The sequence below is a fragment of the Halichoeres trimaculatus genome, unplaced genomic scaffold, assembly GCF_033239565.1.
Source record: "Halichoeres trimaculatus isolate MK-OKI-2021-1 unplaced genomic scaffold, fHalTri1.1 fHalTri1_scaffold_23, whole genome shotgun sequence".
NCBI classification, from domain to species: Eukaryota; Metazoa; Chordata; class Actinopteri; order Labriformes; family Labridae; genus Halichoeres; species Halichoeres trimaculatus.
The window spans coordinates 5,767,492-5,786,288 of record NW_027437201.1 but is presented as its reverse complement, the minus strand read 5'-3'; the positions used below and the strand labels follow the sequence as shown (position 1 = coordinate 5,786,288).

Genomic DNA, 18,797 nt, shown 5'->3' with positions numbered 1-18,797 from the left:
ACTTCCTGTAAAAAGACCAACTTTAGTCTAAATAATCATGAGGTCTCACTTAGCCGAAAAATAGCAAGGAGAAATAAAAAAATGCACATCAGACAAATCTTGGGTTTCAGGAGGTTATTTTTGTGTTTGTTAATTTGGCATTGAAAATAAACATTTCTGTTTCTTCCCTTGTACTCCACACACACACTCACTGGCCACTTCATAAAGGACTTCTAGCTCATACCAGGTTTGACCCCCTTTTGCCATCGGAACCGCCTTGGTTCTTTGTGACATAGATTTAACATGCTGCTGGAAACATTCCTCTGAGAGTTTGCTCCATATTGACATGATAGCATCACACAGTTGCTGTATAATTGTCGGCTGAACATCCATGATGAGAATCTCCCGTTCCTCCACATCCCAAAGGTGCTCTATTGGATTGAGATCTGGGGACTGTGGAGGACATTTGAGTACAGGGAACTCATTGTCATGTTGAAGAAACCAGTCTGAGATAATTTCAGCTCTGTGAGTCCACAGATGAGTCACTTAAATCACTTTTCTTTCTCGTTCTGATGCTCTATTTGAATTCAGCAGCTTGTCTTCACGGTGCCTACATGTATAAATTGCTTTCATGTGATTGGCTGATTTGCAGCAACGAGCAGTTGAACAGGCGTACCCGACTAAGTGCTCAGTGAGTGCACATCCAATGCAACAACAAAAAAGACAGGACAAGATTTGTTTCAAGACATTCTCAAACTCTTCTCAGTTGTAGTTTATTTAATCAATTAGTGAGTCATCGTAAAGGCAAACACTCTTGTTTAGTTCTCAAAGGAAAAATATCAAAAAACAAGCAGCTATGATGATGTTGTCTGACACGGACGGGCCTTTGGTCACACACCTTTTCACTGCCAGGTAAAGGAGACCACTACTTTCTGACCTTCAGGAGAGCAAAAAAGGTTGTTTTTTTGGATTCAAGTTAAATCATGATGACTCAACAGAGTGAATAATAAGACTTTTGTGGTTTTGTTAACATGATTGTAAAAGTAACAGTCTGCATCGCCTGGATTTTCACTTTCAGACCACAGTAGCTCCTCTTGTTTTAAAAGTCTGTCCAGGTGGAAACAGTTCAAGCTGGGTTACTGAAAAACTTATATGCAGTCAGAACATCTAGTTTACAAAACAAGTAGTTATTACGATCTCAATAACCAGTTTCACTACTCAGTTTTCAGCTTCACATTTCTCCTCATTAAGTATAATCCATGTAGTGATCCATTGTTCTTAACGGATAATGACATAGAAGTTATTAATAATTAAGTTACGCTAGAAGACCTCTACCTTCCTAGAATTTAATTTCTATTTGTTGCACAGTTTCAAATTTATTGGAGCTTAGTCTGAAAATAAAAGTAACAAGAGACTGTCAAACCTGATCACGTCACTGCGAGGACAAAAAACAAGTCGACTGAAACATCTGAAAGGAGAATCCAAAGGATTGAGCATTTGTACGATTGTGCATGTTCTCTGTGGGCCAATGGTGTTAACCCTGATTAACAGGAGCCGTCGTGTGATTCACGCCTCTGATTGAGCACTGGCTGAACTGATGCTTGCTTATTGATTCATCTCCAAGAGGAACTGATCAACAGGAGTGAAAAGTGACGCAGGATTTTTAAGTTTCGATGTTAACACTTCATAACATGAAAAGCAAGACTGATTTCGACAGACGGGTTTTCACAGTGTCTCTTCACAAACTTCGAAGGGAACCTCAACATTTGACTTTTTATTTTTTCACAGTGACACGCAGACAGCAATCCACATCCAGTGAAATCCAAATAATAAGCGCTTTAAACTCCTCACTGCAAATTATTACTTGTGACTTGGCAGCTGTAACAATAGAATGCAAAAACAAAAATTCCTCTCTGAGATGTAAGTTCAGCAAGTGCACAATGGAGCTGAATGTAGCCAGACAGATGATGTCTGCAGTAGATGAACCTGAAGGACACACTGAGTTCATTTGGATGATATTCACCTCAGATTTCGACGTACACTTCTGTTCTGGTTTTGTCCGCTCAGTTTGAGGACAAATGAGAGCATTAAATAAAAAAAGTTGCCTTGACGACAAGAAAATATTTGATTTGCTATTCAAAGAAGAGGTCTGTAAAGGAACTTAAAGCTGCTGAAACAAGCAGCTCCTTGTTGCTGCCTGGCAAACAAAAACACTTGGATAAACGTAGTGAGTTGACTGAACCCTCTCTATAATGAAGTAATAAACCATATTATAGAGAGGGGTGTTTGTATGTGGTGCTGCCCCCTCCTCTGGACTCTCAAACTGCTCCCTCCTCTGGAGCAGGCTTTCACAGGGAGAGGGCACCTTGTGTTTAAAATGCATACACCCTAAACAAAGAGCAAGAGTCCCAAACTAACAAAAATAATGATTAAAATAAAATACAATCTTACAATGGGTTAACAAAGAGAGTTTGCAGTTTGGCGCAGTCAGTCCCGGCAGTGCTGAACAGAGGGGTTTTGTGGCCTCATACTTGCTTTGATTTTTGACTGGATGAGAGGGAGGGAGGGTTTTTTTGGAATCAGCACGCCTCTGAAAACAGGCCGGCCCCTCGCCCCACCCTGGTTGTGGAGGTAAAGGACGGAGGCAAAGTGATCTTCCTCTTTTTTTCTTTTTTTTTTGTGTTCATTTGTTCTCTTTGTCAGGCTGTGGCAGGCTCAGTCCAGCTCTATCGGGCTGCTGTCCTCCTGGGCTTCTTCAGCCTCGTCGTCCTCCCCCGAACCCATCAGGCTGTTCAGGAGGTTCCCTGGAGAATCAGACACACAGATCAATATTCTTACATTTTGTGATGCTACTTTTAGCATTTCAAACAAGAATTTTGGGAAACATACTTATTGAATATGGAAATCTTCTTTAAGCAAAAATGTTGAAATAACCAAACTCTGATGCTTCTCGATACTTCACTGTATCTAGTGTCAAAGTCTTTTCCCACTCACCTAGCAGTCCACCGTATGATGGAGACTGTTTCGGCGGAACGCCAAAGAAAAGCTGTCCTATTCTGTCCAGATACTGCAAGAGAACCGGGAGGGTGTGTGAGGGAAACAGAAAGAAAAGCATGAGAGTGAATGAGACTAGAGCCCGACTTAGGGCCGATTATGCCTGTCACCGATTAATCAACATCAGCCAAAATGTAGCCGATTATAAAAATGTTTGCTCTGCTGAGATTCTGTCGCTCCTGTTCCTGTGTGTTGGGCAGCACGCTGCCTGAGTGCCTGGCCCCTCCATCCACCATTATCTAACAACATTTTAATGTTGTGTAAGTTGCTCATTGTGTGTTTACAATTTGATTTTTTTTTTGACTAACTGTGTTTACATTGACTTCTTTATTTATTATTGTGTTTACAGCTCGTTCTTATTTATCATTGGTTTAAACTACAGTTCTTATGTTGACAGTTTTATAATTTAAGTTCCTTGTTTTAATTCAATAGTTCTGTCTCTGTCTTGAATCAAATGGGTATTATAATTTGTGTTCATATACAGTATATATCCTGTGTATATCAATTAATTTATTATATATATCAGCAGATAGATCAGATATTGGTCGATATATCGGATATCGGCCGATAAATCAGATATCGGCTTTTTTTTGCCCCCAGTATCGGTATCGGCATCGGCCCCAAAAATCCCATATCGGTTGGGCTCTAAATGAAACTGCTGCAATGTCTGCATTTAGATTCAATGACCTTGATAAAAAGATTTTTAACTCATTGGCTGCTGTGACGTGGATAGAAGTCAATTTGATTACAACCGTCTAGTGCTAATGATGTCTATAGACGTCAATTATGTTTCTCAACAAGGCAGGTGGGGGACGGTCTGGCGTAGCTTGTCCATCAATATCAGGCTTGTAAACTAGTGTACGGATGAATAGGGATGCACCGATCCAATCCTGGTATCGGTTATCAGCGCCGATCAAGCCCCTAAAAGCTGGATCGGGTAAAGGTGGGAAATGATCGGTCCAAACCTGACACTAAGGCTAAACTATGATTTAGTATGAAAGGTATAAAATTTTACAACCAAATAGTCATTTCTGTAACTGCTGTTAAACATTTAACACTTGTAGTTTGAATAAATATTAACTTCAGTAATTCCATATGTTCTCATTTTTGTCTTTTGCTCAAAACATTACCAGTTTTACCCCACAGTAGAGCATGCAGGTTATTATTTAACACTGGTATCTGATCAGGATCCATAGTGGTTGATACCCAAAGCCCAGATATCAGTATCTGGACCAAAAAAGCTGGATCGGTGCATCCCTACTGATGAACTGACCCCTGTAGGTGGCAGCAGTGCTCTCTTTGAATGAGATCAATATAGATTATGAAAAGAAAATACCAGATGACAGCAAGACAATGGCAAAACGTAAGTCGGAGAAGTTCAAGCATCTTACACTCAAATAGAGTGTGTGTCGAGGTGGATCAGACAGAAAGAGTGTCGTGATCATGCGAACAGATGTTTTTTTCTCAGTTTTTTTGGTCAAAAACATGTAAACCAGCCTATGTTCTTCTGCTGATTGCTAAAAAATTGCTCAAGGTTGGAAAAAGAGAGTCTATTCCTTTGTTGTAGTTCCGGTGTAACAAAGTCACAGAACAAAATATTCTGTGGGTCTTGAAAGACTGTTCGAAATTGTGGTGCACTGATCAAAATTTTCTGGCCAATCACTGACCTTAAAAAAAAAAACAGACCTGCCAATTTTTAATTTTTATAACTGACAGCATATACCTTCAATGTTGCAATCTTATGTGATTGAAAATCATTGAAAAATACCTGTGAAACAATATAATCTTTATGCTTTAACTAAAACAACCAATAAAGTGTCCTGAGTTTTAGGTCACAGAGCAAAAAGCAACAATGACTGACTGTCAGGCCTTCCCAGAGATATATAAGATCAGTTTCATATAAAGATGGGCCGATCACCAATCCCCCAAAATTTGGAATTCGGCACCAATCGATCAGCGCATGTCTAATCTCTGCTCTGAATCATCTGGCAGCCAATGAGTTAAAATTAGGCCAACCTGCTGTTTTAACTTTAGTTTATTGAATAATGTAAGGATATCGTACATGGTGCATCCAGTGTAATGCAGCTGCAGTCACATGACCAGAGGTAATAAATAACTGATGGAAAGAAACCTCTGAGCGTTTGCACTCACCTCATTATACATGGGATCCCTCTTCAGGGAAGGTTGATATTGCTCACATAACACTGTGAAAACTGTTAATTTACCCCTGAGGAAATCACAAAGAAACAGCCTGATTACTCACGGAGAATTTTATAAGATGAGGCTGGAACAAATTTGAGAGTAAAATTTTTCTCACCCATCCACTGCCAGCAGCAGAAACCAGATAAAGTTAAGTAGAGGCTGGACGAAGGGAGGGCCCTTCTCTATGGACGGGTGTTTCTCTGTGTATGTGCTGAACACCACGGAAGCGCTGTTTTTGTTCTTTAAGCAGAGAAACCTGGAGGGTGGAGGTTTTGCAGGAGGGAGGGACAGAAATAGAAAAGAGCCGGAGGATAGAGAGGATGAGAAAGAAACAAGACAGATAGTGTGAGCCACATGATGAGAGGAAAGAGGGAGGAAATAACCAAACAAACATTAGAGACGATGAAAAGTTGCTGTGCAGACAGAAAACTGATAGGACAGCAGGCTAACAGGCTGGAGGAGGAGGCTACATTATCAGAGCAGGCACTACATACAGAAACTGCACCAGTTACACTTCAAATCCAATCAAATATTTATACAGCATATATTAAACCTTAAAAAACTGCCACTGCACTTATTTACACATTAGAAGAGGCTCAGCAGAGCATAGCTGGTGATTTAAAGGGTAAAGATATTAGAAAGAAAGTAATACTTGTGTTCAAAAAATGACAGTGACAATACTTACTGTAGGACGGCCTGCGCCACAAACATGTCGACCTCGCTGCGGAAGCCTCGAGAGGCCGAATACTCTACCAGCATCTGTGCACAGCCCTCCCCATCAGATGAATGCAGGAAATGGTAACGAGACTCACTGTAGTTTTGCTCTGGACCAAAAAAAAAAACAATGATATTTTAAATAAATAAATAAAGTCAAGTGGGATCCATGAGTCTGTGAGGTATGTTGGGCTGTTTTCTGTAACAGACAGGTATCACTCTCTAACCTGGTGACATCAGCAGCGAACAATGCATGCTGCACACAGACCTGCTCTGTAAGTTTAGGATTTAAAGCAGCTGTAAAATGCTCCCTCCTTCATCTGTTTATCAAGCAAAGACTGGCCTGACACAGCTCGAGTCAGGTTATTAATAAAGTTATAATTTAAGATGTCTTGCATAAGAAGATGGCTTGACAAATAAACAGGCATCAAGTAGTCAAAATAGTACTAAATACATTTTTAATTAAACTTGATTATAATTCTTTTGTGCAGCAGCCATATTTGCAGAAACGTTCATTTTTCAAAAAATATTCTAATATCTTTCATAGTTCTCTACCATAACAATTTGTTCTGTCAACTTTGGTATTCCTATTCACTCACTCAACTTTTTTAAACGTTTCGAGTGCGCCAGCAGAGAGATCAAAATGCACTATGTTTTTCCATACTGACAGTGTACACACACTTGTGCACTCAAAATAGTGAGTGTAAGTTCAGAAGTGTGTGTTTTAGAACAGAATTGTGTGTTTGAAAATGCAGTATGGAGATTAAGATGCATCAGGATATTTCCAACCACACGGTTCAGGCTGACCCTGATTTTACCCTGATTAAGTGACACCACTGCTTTGGTACAAAGCTCATCTAACTAACCTGAGCTTCTTAGGTAACTAATTTTTGTTAGTTTAATATAACTTGTATTTAATATTATTTATTTGCACTTCTTTGTAGTTTCTATGATTACTCTGACATTTCTAACTTCTTGTGGGCAATTCTAATGACCTAACTGACCTAAAGAAACTGATATTGGGTTTAAACTTAAGTAAGTTCTGTTTTATGGAGACATTTTTACAGTTGATGCTGAAACTAGAACATCTGAGGTACCAATTTGGGCTGATACCAATTTTTATTTTTTTATTTTTTAGAACTGACAGCATATACCTTCAAAGTTCCAATCTTATTTTATTGAAAATCCTCGAACAATTCCTGTGAAACAATAAAGTCTTTATGTTTTTATTTTCTAATTAAACAACCAATAAAGTGTCCTGAGTTTTAGATCTCAGAGCAAAAAGCAACAATAGCTGGCTGTCAGACCTTCCCGGAAAAATATGAGATCAGTTTCATATGTAAGGATGGGCCAATCACCGATCCCCCAAAATTAAGGAAATCGGTCAACCAGATCAACCAGCTGACCCATTGGTGCATGTCAAATCTGAGGTTATCTGAGAGACTGAACACTTTCATGAAGCATGCAGTCTTAACAATAGTGTGATACACCCCCTTAACTGTTTACATTGTAAAATCATATACGTATCTCAATGTGCGACAGTATTTATTGTCCTCTGCCTCTCATGAACTCAGTGATGAATAGATTACCTTTCCACAAGGTGACAGCCAGCAGTTGGTGTAGTTTAGGGTGGCCCAACTTGCTGGATCCTCCTGTGGACCATTTCAGTGCTCTGGACACAAATGCTACTCTCTCTGGGGAGTTCTGGTCCATCCGGCTGAACAACTTTGCCAGGCTTTCTGCTCAACACACATGTACAGACACACACGGTACCATTAACACCACAGAATGATTCTTTTTTGTTAACAATTTAATCCTAAAGTATGCGACTCTTTGAAGGGGAGAAGTCCTAAAAGGTCAGATCAGAACAGTATGAAGGCAGATCTCATCTGTATTGGTTGTGCACACAGAGATCAACACACGATCTACTGTGCATAAACTGGTGTCTCTTAAAAACATAAATATGTCACTCACCTAATATATCATCTTCAACTTTTGTCTCAGATTTCTCCAACACCTCCAGAACCAGCATGGACAGGTCTGCTGCACTGTTTTGCTAGCGAAATAAACACAACAGACTTAAAGTTTCTCAGATCTGTATAAAAAATATTAACACAAGTACATTTACACTCCACATTACATACCTATGTCTTGTATTAACAAACCTTAAAAGGCATAAATCTTGATTTTTCAGACCTACCTGATTATAGCTAAAGAAGAGTAGAGCACCATTGTACATCAGCTCCCTGGCCTCAGCATGTTTTGCCTGTGACATGTACCTGATGGATGACAGGAGTGTCAACATTAGACATGACATGATGTGATATTACCTGCTTACCAAGACTGACACAGGCTTTGTTTGCACTGCAAACTACTATTTCTTTCTGGGGCAGCAAGATACGTTGCATGATTTTCAGTTTTTCACAAGATATGACTCTAGATTTAAACACAAGGTACAAAGTGTGTTACAACACTTGTGGGAGGGTGGTAATGAACGTTACAACTCAGAGGAAGCCAGTGAAGGAAGTAGGATGGTGAACACAACTCTTTGATTTTGACTAGGGCTTTGGCTCCAGCTGAAATGGATTCAAAACAATCAATTTCTTTAGCAAACTAAGCTCAAGGCAGAAAAGTTTTCCATTTATCAGACAAAACAGCATCCACGCTGCTTCAATGTCTTGAAACAGGACAAACATCAGAGTGTATGTCAATGAAATGTACACACGTACGTTGACGTAAACACCCCTGGAAATAAGTGTCTCAGATTCTCCAATCTGGAAGCGGGTCACGCAAGAATCACAAGCCTTGTTTTGTGATTACATATATGATGTAATTAAGCACGTCGATCCACAATATTTCAGACTGCAGCGATGCAGTATGTGGCTATCTGTATGAATGCTAACACAGCTGGGCACCTTCAACAACGCTTGAACTAAGTTATATCGTACATACACCGTATTTATTTCTTAACCATTGGGTGAAATATCTTTGTCATGATCTTAAATACAGTGTGACTGTCCCTCTTTTATTTGTAGTTAAGCTTAAGTCGGCTTTGATCAAATTTAGTTGTATTGCTTAACACGAAGCTAGCACACTGGCTGTGGTTACCAGTCCCATTTTGTGACTGTAGAAGATTGACAGTTGAGCTGTCCAAACAAACACGCGGACCCACATGAGTGGGTGGGTCTACGGTGAGATTCACCCAATCATAAAAGGACAGGCATAAAAGCAAGGTTGACAGCAGAAGGATCTGGAACAGGCAGGCCCCAAAGCCATATGACAATTACATCTGCACTTACGAACGTAAATCGAGGTCTTACCTAAAAAATAAAGTCCTGTACATCTGGTGTGCTTCATAGTAATCCCCTTTTTCTACGCTGGCTCGCAGTTTGCCCTCCACCCTCTGTACGCCTCCACGGTTTCTGGCACTGGAGAGCCTCAGAGACTCCTGCTCCGACATCGTCGTTGCTCAGCAGCAGCGCTAGAGCCAAGTGTTGACAGTGGTAAACCGGAAAGCTTTAATCAATTCAGACCCTCCTCGCTTGCCGTAGCCGGTGTTGTAGTTGTAATGAAGAAACAGTGGTCAAGTTCATGAAACCTCGCGGCTAATTGCGCACCCTCAAGGCAATAAAAAGAGATTGTGAAAACGAACATAACACTTCGCATTGGGACCATATATAGGATAAATTCTAGATATAGATTGACTACAGGCCTACAAGTGTTAGCCGTTAAATCTCCAGAAACTGAGGCAAAGGTAATGGCTAGTATTTTAGTCAGTTTATATTTCACGCCAGCAATGAGTGAGAATTGACTTTCAGTATTTATTTTTCTCTCTGACTATATATATTCTGATAAAACTTCAGATGTCAGTCATTAACTTCGTAAATACAAAATACAAACTGAAAACATTTATAAGTATTGCATGTACTCTGCTGCTCTTGCTCCTGATCTTACTTCTGTGTTGAGAGATCTTACAGGATAACAGTTCTCATATCTGCAATCAAAATTATTCTGATAACAATATATTAGTCAATCTGTTTTGTTTTTTTTTTTGTTTTTTTTTTGTATGTTAGAACGAAAGAGAGAAGAGGAAAATTAAAGATGTAGACAAGCCCATTTAAAACGTAGGTACTTACAGCTTTGTCATCAAAGTTTATGGTTTGGATAATAATATCTGTTTAACTGACTTCTGATTGTCAGAAGTGGAGGTAAAAGGAAGTGGATTTATTTGGTTGAAACTCTCTGACTGAATATGACGAAATGAAATTCATCCAACAACAGTGGAACATTTACAGTACTTTTTTTCATTTTGCAAGTTAATTGAAAACACTTGTATAACCTGCTTGTCAGATGCAATCAGTATTTAAAAGTTTCAGGTGTGGCTTCAGTTTCTGCAAGCTATTAACTTGACACACTTGCCAAAGGATATTTCACCAGCTTTCACATGAGAAATGTCAAATGTGTCACTCTGTAGACCACTAGATGGTGCAGTTTCACACCCAATTCGAAATAAAGCAAATCATGTTAAAAATGACCTCACCAAAATTACCAAAATGATATGTACATATTTTACTAAAGGCCAATTGATTTCAAACCTAAAGGAAAATTCAAGTTAAATTTCATACACACATATTTCCTTGAGTTGTTTATTTTTTAGCACAAGCAGCATCTATCCCCTAATTTAATCACATATTCAAAATTACCAACTGTAAGAATTTCCCTACAGCTCTGATGAAGACTTGAGAGATGCAAATTGGTGCAGAGTGAACCCTAGAGGGTGCCTCCAAAAGCACATTTTTGATGAGTGGCCAAAGTTATTCATTGTGCAAAGGTCAGTATATACCATGTCTGTTTTGTTGTCATTGCTGCAGCACTGTTTTGCACCATATGAATTAGTCTCAATATATATACATATACATATAACATGACTTGGAACCGATCATGTGAAATATTCCTTTCCTAAGATTTGTATCTGAAGTAGTAATCTTTTATCGTACTTATGTCAAACACTATTTATATCCCAGCTCATAGAATACCAAGAATTTAGGTACTGAGACATGATGAAGATCTCTATCAGGGCGCCCCTCAGTGACTCTTTTTTAAAAATAACTTTGTCTAGTAGAAGCTTTTTAAATAACAGGTATACAGAAAAAGTAAAAAAAAAAAAAAAAAAACTCTGTACAGCAAAATATATAACGTAAAGGGAAAAGAAAGGATGATAATAAAAATAACAAAAGGAAAATCAAAACTTAAATAAACAAAAAATAAGCTTCAACAACATGGAAGAAAAAAACATGAGCAGACCAAATAAAATGAAAATAATAACAATAGTAATATCAGCACTGTAATAATAATAAATACAAGCAGGGTCTTCCGATGCATAATAATTCATAGGATATAGTATGGTGGATGGATAGACATGAATATAAAATAATAATTCACACTGATTATAGGACAGCAGACAACCAAATCTTTTCTTTAATTTAATTCAGAAAGGGGCTCAAAATCTCATAAAAATTCTTTGAGGAGCCTCTAAGTGAGTGCTTTAGTTTTTCTAATTTCAAGAAATAAAGAACATCACAAACCCAGTGTGTAAATGTGGGAGGGCTTGCACTCTTCCATCTCAGTGAAATTAGACGCCTAGCAAGCAAAGTGACAAAAGCAAATCAGTCAGCCTCAGACTCCGACAGGGTAAGAGTGACCTGGGTAGTGCCAAGAAGTGCTTTAAATGGGCATGGAGCAACTTTTTTGTTCAAACAATCAGGAAAAGTTTTCGAAAATGAGTGACCAGAATTCCTCAAGAGCAGAAACCCATTAGTGACTCTTTGTATTTCTCTTGTCTTTGTAAATAAAATTCTAGAGGTGAGTTTTGATGTGGTCATGTTCATCCATTAGTGAATGGTATCAGACATGGAGGCCTGGATTTAGATTATTATATAATAACTATAAGAGCTTAACAAAGAAACTCATAGGGATTTCATTTTTTCTTCATCATCTAAAAACGGCACAGAAACAACAAACTCTGCAGCTGTTCTGCATCTCAACATGAGCCAAGATGCAAAGACTGCTGCTTGCAATGCATTGCAGTACATTAAACTCTCAAAATACTTATACCCTTTCCTACCCTGAAGACAAAGAAATGTGTTAAATCTTTAGTAGAGGAAGTAAAACTCTTAGGACATCAATAAGTAAATGTTGTGAGAATGCTATCTGAAAATGTCACATTGGAGCATTATTAGTGACAATACAAATATCCATCAGCCAATCATAATGCATAACACAAATGTGGTCAAAATGCATAAACACACAGTCATGATTTCATTCTTGAAAAACAACTTTTTGTTTTGTTTTAATTTAAAACCAAAAAGTTCAAATTACCAAACAGGCAGACATTTCTATGTATAGATTAGGTTTTATTTCTACTTCAACATCACTAGCACAATTTACAACATATACTGAAACACACAACAAACTACATTAGAATTAGTTTAATGTTTTCCTTTATATTTCTTGGAAAGTTTAGACATTGTTCAGTTAAAATAAAACAAATTTAAAAATAAATAAATAAAAATTAAGCCTCAGTCGGCTATAAATTAGCTTGTTACATGCTATTCAGATGAAATCTTATTAACAACTCTGTCATTTTCCACTCATACTCTACATTTTCTTTCACTCTACCGAACATGAGCAGTGGAGACATGAATTCTTTTGATACTGTGGTTTAAACACGTGAAACACTGAGTTATTATGAGCAAAGTTTACATGTTATCATGAAGATAACATCTAGTTGATCTTATCTCAAACAGTCCGTAGTGTCGGCTAATCATTTCTGGAGCGTGTTAGCAAAGCTAACACAGAATCCATTCCAAATGAATAAATGTTCTAGTGGAGGGAGCAGATATGAAGCTCAAAGTTCAGTGTCTTTTGTTCAAGCATGCAGTCTGTGTTGTTGTGTGAGCTCATATTGACAGGGTCTCTCTGTAGATTTCTTTTGAGGAAGAGGCGATGGTGCTGTCATAAACAGTAGAGAGGGAAACTTCTCCTCCTGGTCTGTTGCTGCCACTTTTTCGGAAAGAATTCCTGATCCTGTTTGAGAGACGCCCGGACACACGCCTCACCACCTTGCTGAGTCCCTTGTTCTTCAACTTCATCATCCCCACGTCGTCCTCCAGGTCCTCAGGTGGCACGTCAATGTTACCCGAGTACCAGAACACCCACCAGATCAGGCTGAGGAAGATGATGATAGCCCCCGCATAGATGAACAAGTCATGGATCACCAGCCCTCCAAACACCCCCACCATCATGATGAGGACGCCAAGTATGTCGTGGGCCACTGCGAACCAGAATGAACACTTACAGCGACCAACTCCTCCATAGCTTATCTCCCTCACTGTCTCTACCTGCACAGATGTTGACATGTCTATTCCCAAAGTGAATCCAGATGAGGAAACGAGTCAATGTGCTGGCAGCTGCAGAAGTTAGGAGTACTCCTCACTGACAGAGTGAAACACATGAAACGACCAGCAGTGGCATGGGTCAAAGTACAGAGTTGTAATCAATGAGACACCGCCCAGCTGTGTGACTGGATGTGCCAGAAAAGGAACTTTAAGTGTAAACCTCCTGGTCCGTTATTCCCATTTCTCACTTTTGTTTCTCTATCCTGTTTTTAGGCCTTTAAAATCCATCAGATGTCAAAGGAACAGTGTATCAGCCATTGTTGCCAAGTGCTTGCTCAAAAGTGGATGTATGTGGAGGCTATGTGTTGTACCTTTGGTTTGATTTGATGTAAGAATAAATCTAATGAATCATTTCCATCCTCTATTTAAATACCCTGGCTGTACCGTTTCCTCCTCTGCTTTTCCTTCAGAACTGGGATCCACACCAGCCCCATCACCACAAACAGCAGCCCTATAGACAGGCAGGCTGAGGCCACCGAGCGGGATGATTCAGTCACCCCCGACGACTGCAGCAGGAAGAGGAACCCACCTGCAGAACACATCGCAGATCCCATCACCATCACAATGATCGGCTTGTGGAGGTAGGTCAGACCACGGATCTCTGTGAGACAGTCCTTACACGGGTTCTGACTCCCAGAGTCCTCTACAGGTGAGGATTCCCCAGCTGATCCCATAGTGGCTCCACAGAAAAACACCTGTAATCCCTTCGTGTCTCCCTTCTGAGTCTTTACCTCATTAATAATAAAATGTCAGGTACTGAACATCTATAGATACGCAGCTTTCTCCCCTTGTCCTGTCTGCTCCTCTCCTCCCTCTTCACATTAATTTAACCGACTCACAGCAGAAGTTCGAAGGAGTTTGAGCATAAAAATAAAAGAATGTATGTGATGATCCATCTTCCTGCTTGGTAACCTGTGATCACACTGTAATTCTATATAACCCACCACACACAGAGGTAAGATGAATACACAGACCCAGCCCACCTGTTGAAAACATCACCTCTGATTGGCTGGCCACTTTGTGCTCATCTCATTCCTCCAGAACACACTGTATCAATATGTAGGACTGTTCATGTTTCCTGTGTGTCATTTATTATTACATTCTTCATAAAATAGGCAGAATGTATCATTCAGGAGCAAAGCCTCATAGGGAATGTAGCTCTGACCATGTAGCATTATTGTATGGAAGTAGCTTAAGCTGTGGAGTACTAGCCTTGGCATTATCTCGTTGACAAAAGGCTTGTCATTTGATACACATGCTCAGCTCTGACAGCAAGCAGCTCTCAAGGTTAGAGTAGTTCAGGTGGTAACAGAACACTAAAGGTGCATGAAAACACATTCTATTAATATTTTGTTCAGCAATGTGGTCATGGTTTTTGAAAAGATGTTAAATTTTATTGGCAGGAAAGTCTAAAAAAATGCTTGACAATGCTAAACCAATTATAAATCATTGACTTATGTATTTAAACATTCATTTATAGATTTTCCAGATATCCAGTGTGATTCCTATACTGCTAATAACTAAGTGTATCCATATATTTGAGAAATGTCTGTCTAGAATTTATAATCTTAGGCCATTTCCACACGTAGCCGGGTATTTGGGAAACAGCATATATTTTTATACTTTTACGCCTGTCGTCCACGCGAAACCGCAGCTTTACGTCACGAAAAACGCTGTTTTCTGAAAACTCCGGCCAAAGTGAAGATTTTGGAAAACTACAGTTTCGTGGTTTCGTGTAGACGCCGGTAAACGGAGATTTCGGTTCTCAAACGTCACAGTTCAATGACAGGGGCTCATTCTGATTGGCTGGCATGGGTTTTACGTCAGGAAAACACTGCCCATTATGGGGTACTCGTTTTTGAAAATACCCGGCTACGTGTGGACATGGCTCCAGAAACTGGGGGTTTAAAAGGTTAAAGCTCAAGGTTAAGCAACATTTTTTTTCTAAAATGTTCACCTTCCATCCAAAAAGTTACACAAAGGGCGTATACAACGCCACATACCAAGTGACAATTTCAAGCATCTTTCTGATCTGATACATACTAAGAGCTAAGTATGACAGTGAGGATATGAAAAGTCTGCAACCCCTGAAGTCTGACAACCTTCAAGATCCTGCATGTTCATCATCAGCTAACGTTACTCATACAAAGATACAGCACAATCTCATCTACGAACAGTCTCTAACTTAAAGGAATGTGTTTTACAGAAAACAGAAAGACAATAAGAGACAAAAAATGTTGAAATAAAAGGTTTTATGATTTTTTTAATTCTTACACAAAAAGGAGACAAAACCAGACTGGGTATATGAAGCATTCTTTGAACAGTCTGAACTGTGTGAAGTGTAAATTGTCCATTTAGAGGGTGTCATTCGCATCATTTCACTTTAGGCACTTTTCTTTTTGTCTTTCCTGCCTTTCCACCTGTCACTTTGCTCGGTGATTTCTTTCCTTTCTTTGCAGCAGCAGATTTGGGTGCTTTCTCCAGCTGCTTCTGCTTCTTTTTTGATGGTGTCTGCAAGAGATATACACATTTTTAATTTAAAAATGACATCAATATTTTAATCAGTTTCAATGTGTATTTCGAGCTGCTTGGAGTATAACTGACCTCGAGTTTGGGCTTCTTGCTGGGAGTAGCTATGGGTACCAGCTGTGGGATTTCTTCCTCGTCCTCTTCCTCCACCTTTTTCTCACCCTCTGTGGTCACATCTGTTTGCTGTTTGTCTTCTGTTTTGTTCTTTTTCTGTTTTTTTGCTCCCTGGAATAAAAAAAATTAAAATAAATTGCTAGATCACTTTTTTTGCCCGTGTTTGCCTGTAACTCAGGCAAGATGTGCATCTGTCCTCACCTTTTTCTTGGGGGTCTTGGGACTTTTCGCTTTCGAGTGCAGCATTTCATAGTGGCTCAGATCTGAGGTGTAGATGGGCAGAGCCACTGATGACTGACTCTTTAAATGGATAAGCTTTATGACTGGTCCTTTCTGTAGTTGAAATGCAAACAGAATACACATGGGGCACAGTTAACTACATTTTCTTGACAGTCTGAATTAAAACAAGTTAAAATAGACTTTCAAGCCTTAAAAGGACAAAGAAAGCTGATAGCAAAGGGCAGAACTAACAACATTAACTGTCTAAGAGTAAAGATTTCAAGTAATCTGCACTCACCATACGCATTTTAGCCACAACTGTTTGGACAGTAGCCTCAATGTTTTCTGTCACTTCATCTACCGTCATGCCAGAGTGGGCGACACGTGCTGTGCTACAATATGGACCAAATATGTTACAAAGACGAAAATTCCACATGAATCTGAAAGCTGCAAACATCAGTGAAACCAAAATGTAAGTGTGTTAGTATTTGTGTATCAAGGTTGTAGAGACAGGCTCCACAGGTAGAGGAGGTCCATCTGGATTTACATTGAATCTTTATAGCACCAACTGTTGCCCAAATCAAACACTTAACAGAATCGACAGGGTTGCTTAGAGGTGCTATGCATGTCACAACACACAAAAACATCCTAATGGTTAGTTTGCTGCCTTTTTGAAGCAACATTGCTGACATGTTTCCTAAAAGCTGTAAAAGTGTTTGTTTACAGACAGCTGAATGAGACCGTAACAGGTTTTGTTATTTGGAACACAGGGGACAGGAGAGTTGATCTCACCAGCAGCAGCCCTTGTTGTTAACCTTTAAATTGGTGCCCTGAATCACTCTCTGGATGTCTCTGGCCAGATGCTTGCTCTGCAGGTTGACACACAGGGGCTCCCTGATGAAGAAGAGATGGTGACATCTGTGTTATCCTACTTGACTGTAGCTAGGTTAGCCAAACTGATCTCGTCTCGTCTTTGTTGCAAACTGATTGATGATGATGATGCTCAAGGCAGGTTCTTACTTCTTTCTCTCATAGAAATGCTTCCCAATGTGTGATGGCAGCAAACGACGGATGCGGTCGTCTGAAATGAACATGTCAAAGTTCCCCAGCAGACGACGTTTAGCCTCATATGGTTTGTACTCAGTCTTCAAGACCTTGTATGGAATTATCTGCAACAGAAACAGGGTTAAACATAAATGGATTAATTGGGATCTCTATTTCCACTGAGCTGCGATTCAGTGCTTTATAAGTTCATCAGCCACACAAATTAATTGTGTTGAGTTACCTCTGTGACGTTTTTAACTTCCTTCACCTCCAGAAGTTTCTTATAAAATCTTTGTGTCTGCTCTGATGTCATGTTGGGCTCATCTCTTGTGAAGAGACAAACCTCGTCTGTGTCAGTCCGCTGGCCATGGGGTAAGGGTCTGGGGGTGAGGACAAATACCATCAATTAAGTCAGTTAAATAATAACCTTTAGGAGTCACTTCATCTACCATCATGCCAGAGTGGGCGACACGTGCCGTGCTACAATATGGACCAAATATGTTACAACAACAAAATTACCACATGAATCTGTAAGCTGCAAACATCAGTAAAACCAAAATGTAAGTGTGTTAGTATTAGTGTATCAAAGTTGTAGAGACGGGCTCCATAGATAGAGGAGGTCCATCTGGATTTACATTGAATCTTTATAGCACCAACTGTTGCCCAAATCAAACACTTAACAGAATCGACAGGGTTGCTTAGAGGTGCTATGTATGTCACAACACACAAAATATCCTAATGGTTAGTTTGCTGCCTTTTTGAAGCAACATTGCTGACATGTTTCCTAAAAGCTGTACAAGTGCTGGCCATGGGGTAAGGGTCTGGGTGTGAAGACTAATACAATCAATTAAGTCAGTTTAATAAAGCAAGTAAATAACCTTCAGGAAAATATTACAGATTATGCCACAAATCAGATCAATGCTTACGCCCGATGTACTCACATGCGGATGGTCTGTGCCACTTTAGGGACCTTCCATAGAGTGAAGAGCAGGCTGATCGGCTGGGTGTCATCCAGGAACAGGGAGTCAGGGGTGGATTTGGTTTTCAAGAAAGCTTGGAGGGCTTGAACCGCCTTCTTGACCTGTCAAACACATTAATCCAGAGTTATACGAGTTTTGTAGAACCAGCGATTGAAATCTTCAAATATGCAAACCCTCGTGCACTGTAGTCAACTTTGAAATAGCATCGATGCTAAACAGAGCAAACTATCCACTTAACGCTGACCTTCTACTCTTAATAATGTTTGAAATAACAAAAGTCATGTTAATGATAAATTAAAGGCATTCAAGCATAAGTAGTTACACTAATTTGCACCAAATAGATTGTTTTACCTGTGCCCGGTCTAATGCAAGTTCCGTTTTCTCCGCCATGCTGCCTGCTTCACGTGTTTCCAGAAGCGACGCATGCGCAGTATACATAGTGAGCTGCGTCACACGCACACGATACAAAAGAAACTTTATTTGTACGAGACGCTAGGAACAGTCC

The 18,797-nt window shown here is 39.6% G+C and overlaps 3 protein-coding genes and 2 non-coding genes across 5 annotated transcripts; all 5 read right to left on the bottom strand.

Annotated features, from left to right (window-relative positions):
* Nucleotides 1-735: 735 nt before the first annotated feature.
* On the bottom strand, nt 736-9,499 carry get4 (guided entry of tail-anchored proteins factor 4). The gene is made up of 9 exons (XM_074663974.1): nt 9,270-9,499; nt 8,150-8,228; nt 7,924-8,005; nt 7,539-7,688; nt 5,921-6,059; nt 5,351-5,491; nt 5,185-5,260; nt 2,974-3,046; nt 736-2,783 (listed from the first exon to the last, which is right to left on the bottom strand). The coding sequence occupies exons 1-9, from the start codon at nt 9,407-9,409 to the stop codon at nt 2,695-2,697; spliced, it is 969 nt and encodes a 322-aa protein (XP_074520075.1). The 5' UTR covers nt 9,410-9,499; the 3' UTR covers nt 736-2,694.
* A 3,067-nt stretch (nt 9,500-12,566) lies between these two features.
* Nucleotides 12,567-13,485, bottom strand: LOC141785521 (transmembrane protein 238-like). The gene has a single exon (XM_074663870.1). The coding sequence runs from the start codon at nt 13,365-13,367 to the stop codon at nt 12,909-12,911; it is 459 nt and encodes a 152-aa protein (XP_074519971.1). The 5' UTR covers nt 13,368-13,485; the 3' UTR covers nt 12,567-12,908.
* A 2,166-nt stretch (nt 13,486-15,651) lies between these two features.
* rsl1d1 (ribosomal L1 domain containing 1) lies at nt 15,652-18,741 on the bottom strand. Its single transcript, XM_074663326.1, has 9 exons — nt 18,644-18,741; nt 18,254-18,393; nt 17,554-17,692; nt 17,289-17,437; nt 17,061-17,162; nt 16,567-16,660; nt 16,251-16,382; nt 16,011-16,160; nt 15,652-15,917 (listed from the first exon to the last, which is right to left on the bottom strand). The coding sequence occupies exons 1-9, from the start codon at nt 18,728-18,730 to the stop codon at nt 15,780-15,782; spliced, it is 1,131 nt and encodes a 376-aa protein (XP_074519427.1). The 5' UTR covers nt 18,731-18,741; the 3' UTR covers nt 15,652-15,779.
* On the bottom strand, nt 16,757-16,888 carry LOC141785680 (small nucleolar RNA SNORA55). The gene has a single exon (XR_012597554.1). It is a non-coding gene; the product is annotated as a small nucleolar RNA SNORA55 (small nucleolar RNA).
* Nucleotides 17,889-18,020, bottom strand: LOC141785679 (small nucleolar RNA SNORA55). Its single transcript, XR_012597553.1, has one exon. It is a non-coding gene; the product is annotated as a small nucleolar RNA SNORA55 (small nucleolar RNA).
* Nucleotides 18,742-18,797: the final 56 nt, after the last annotated feature.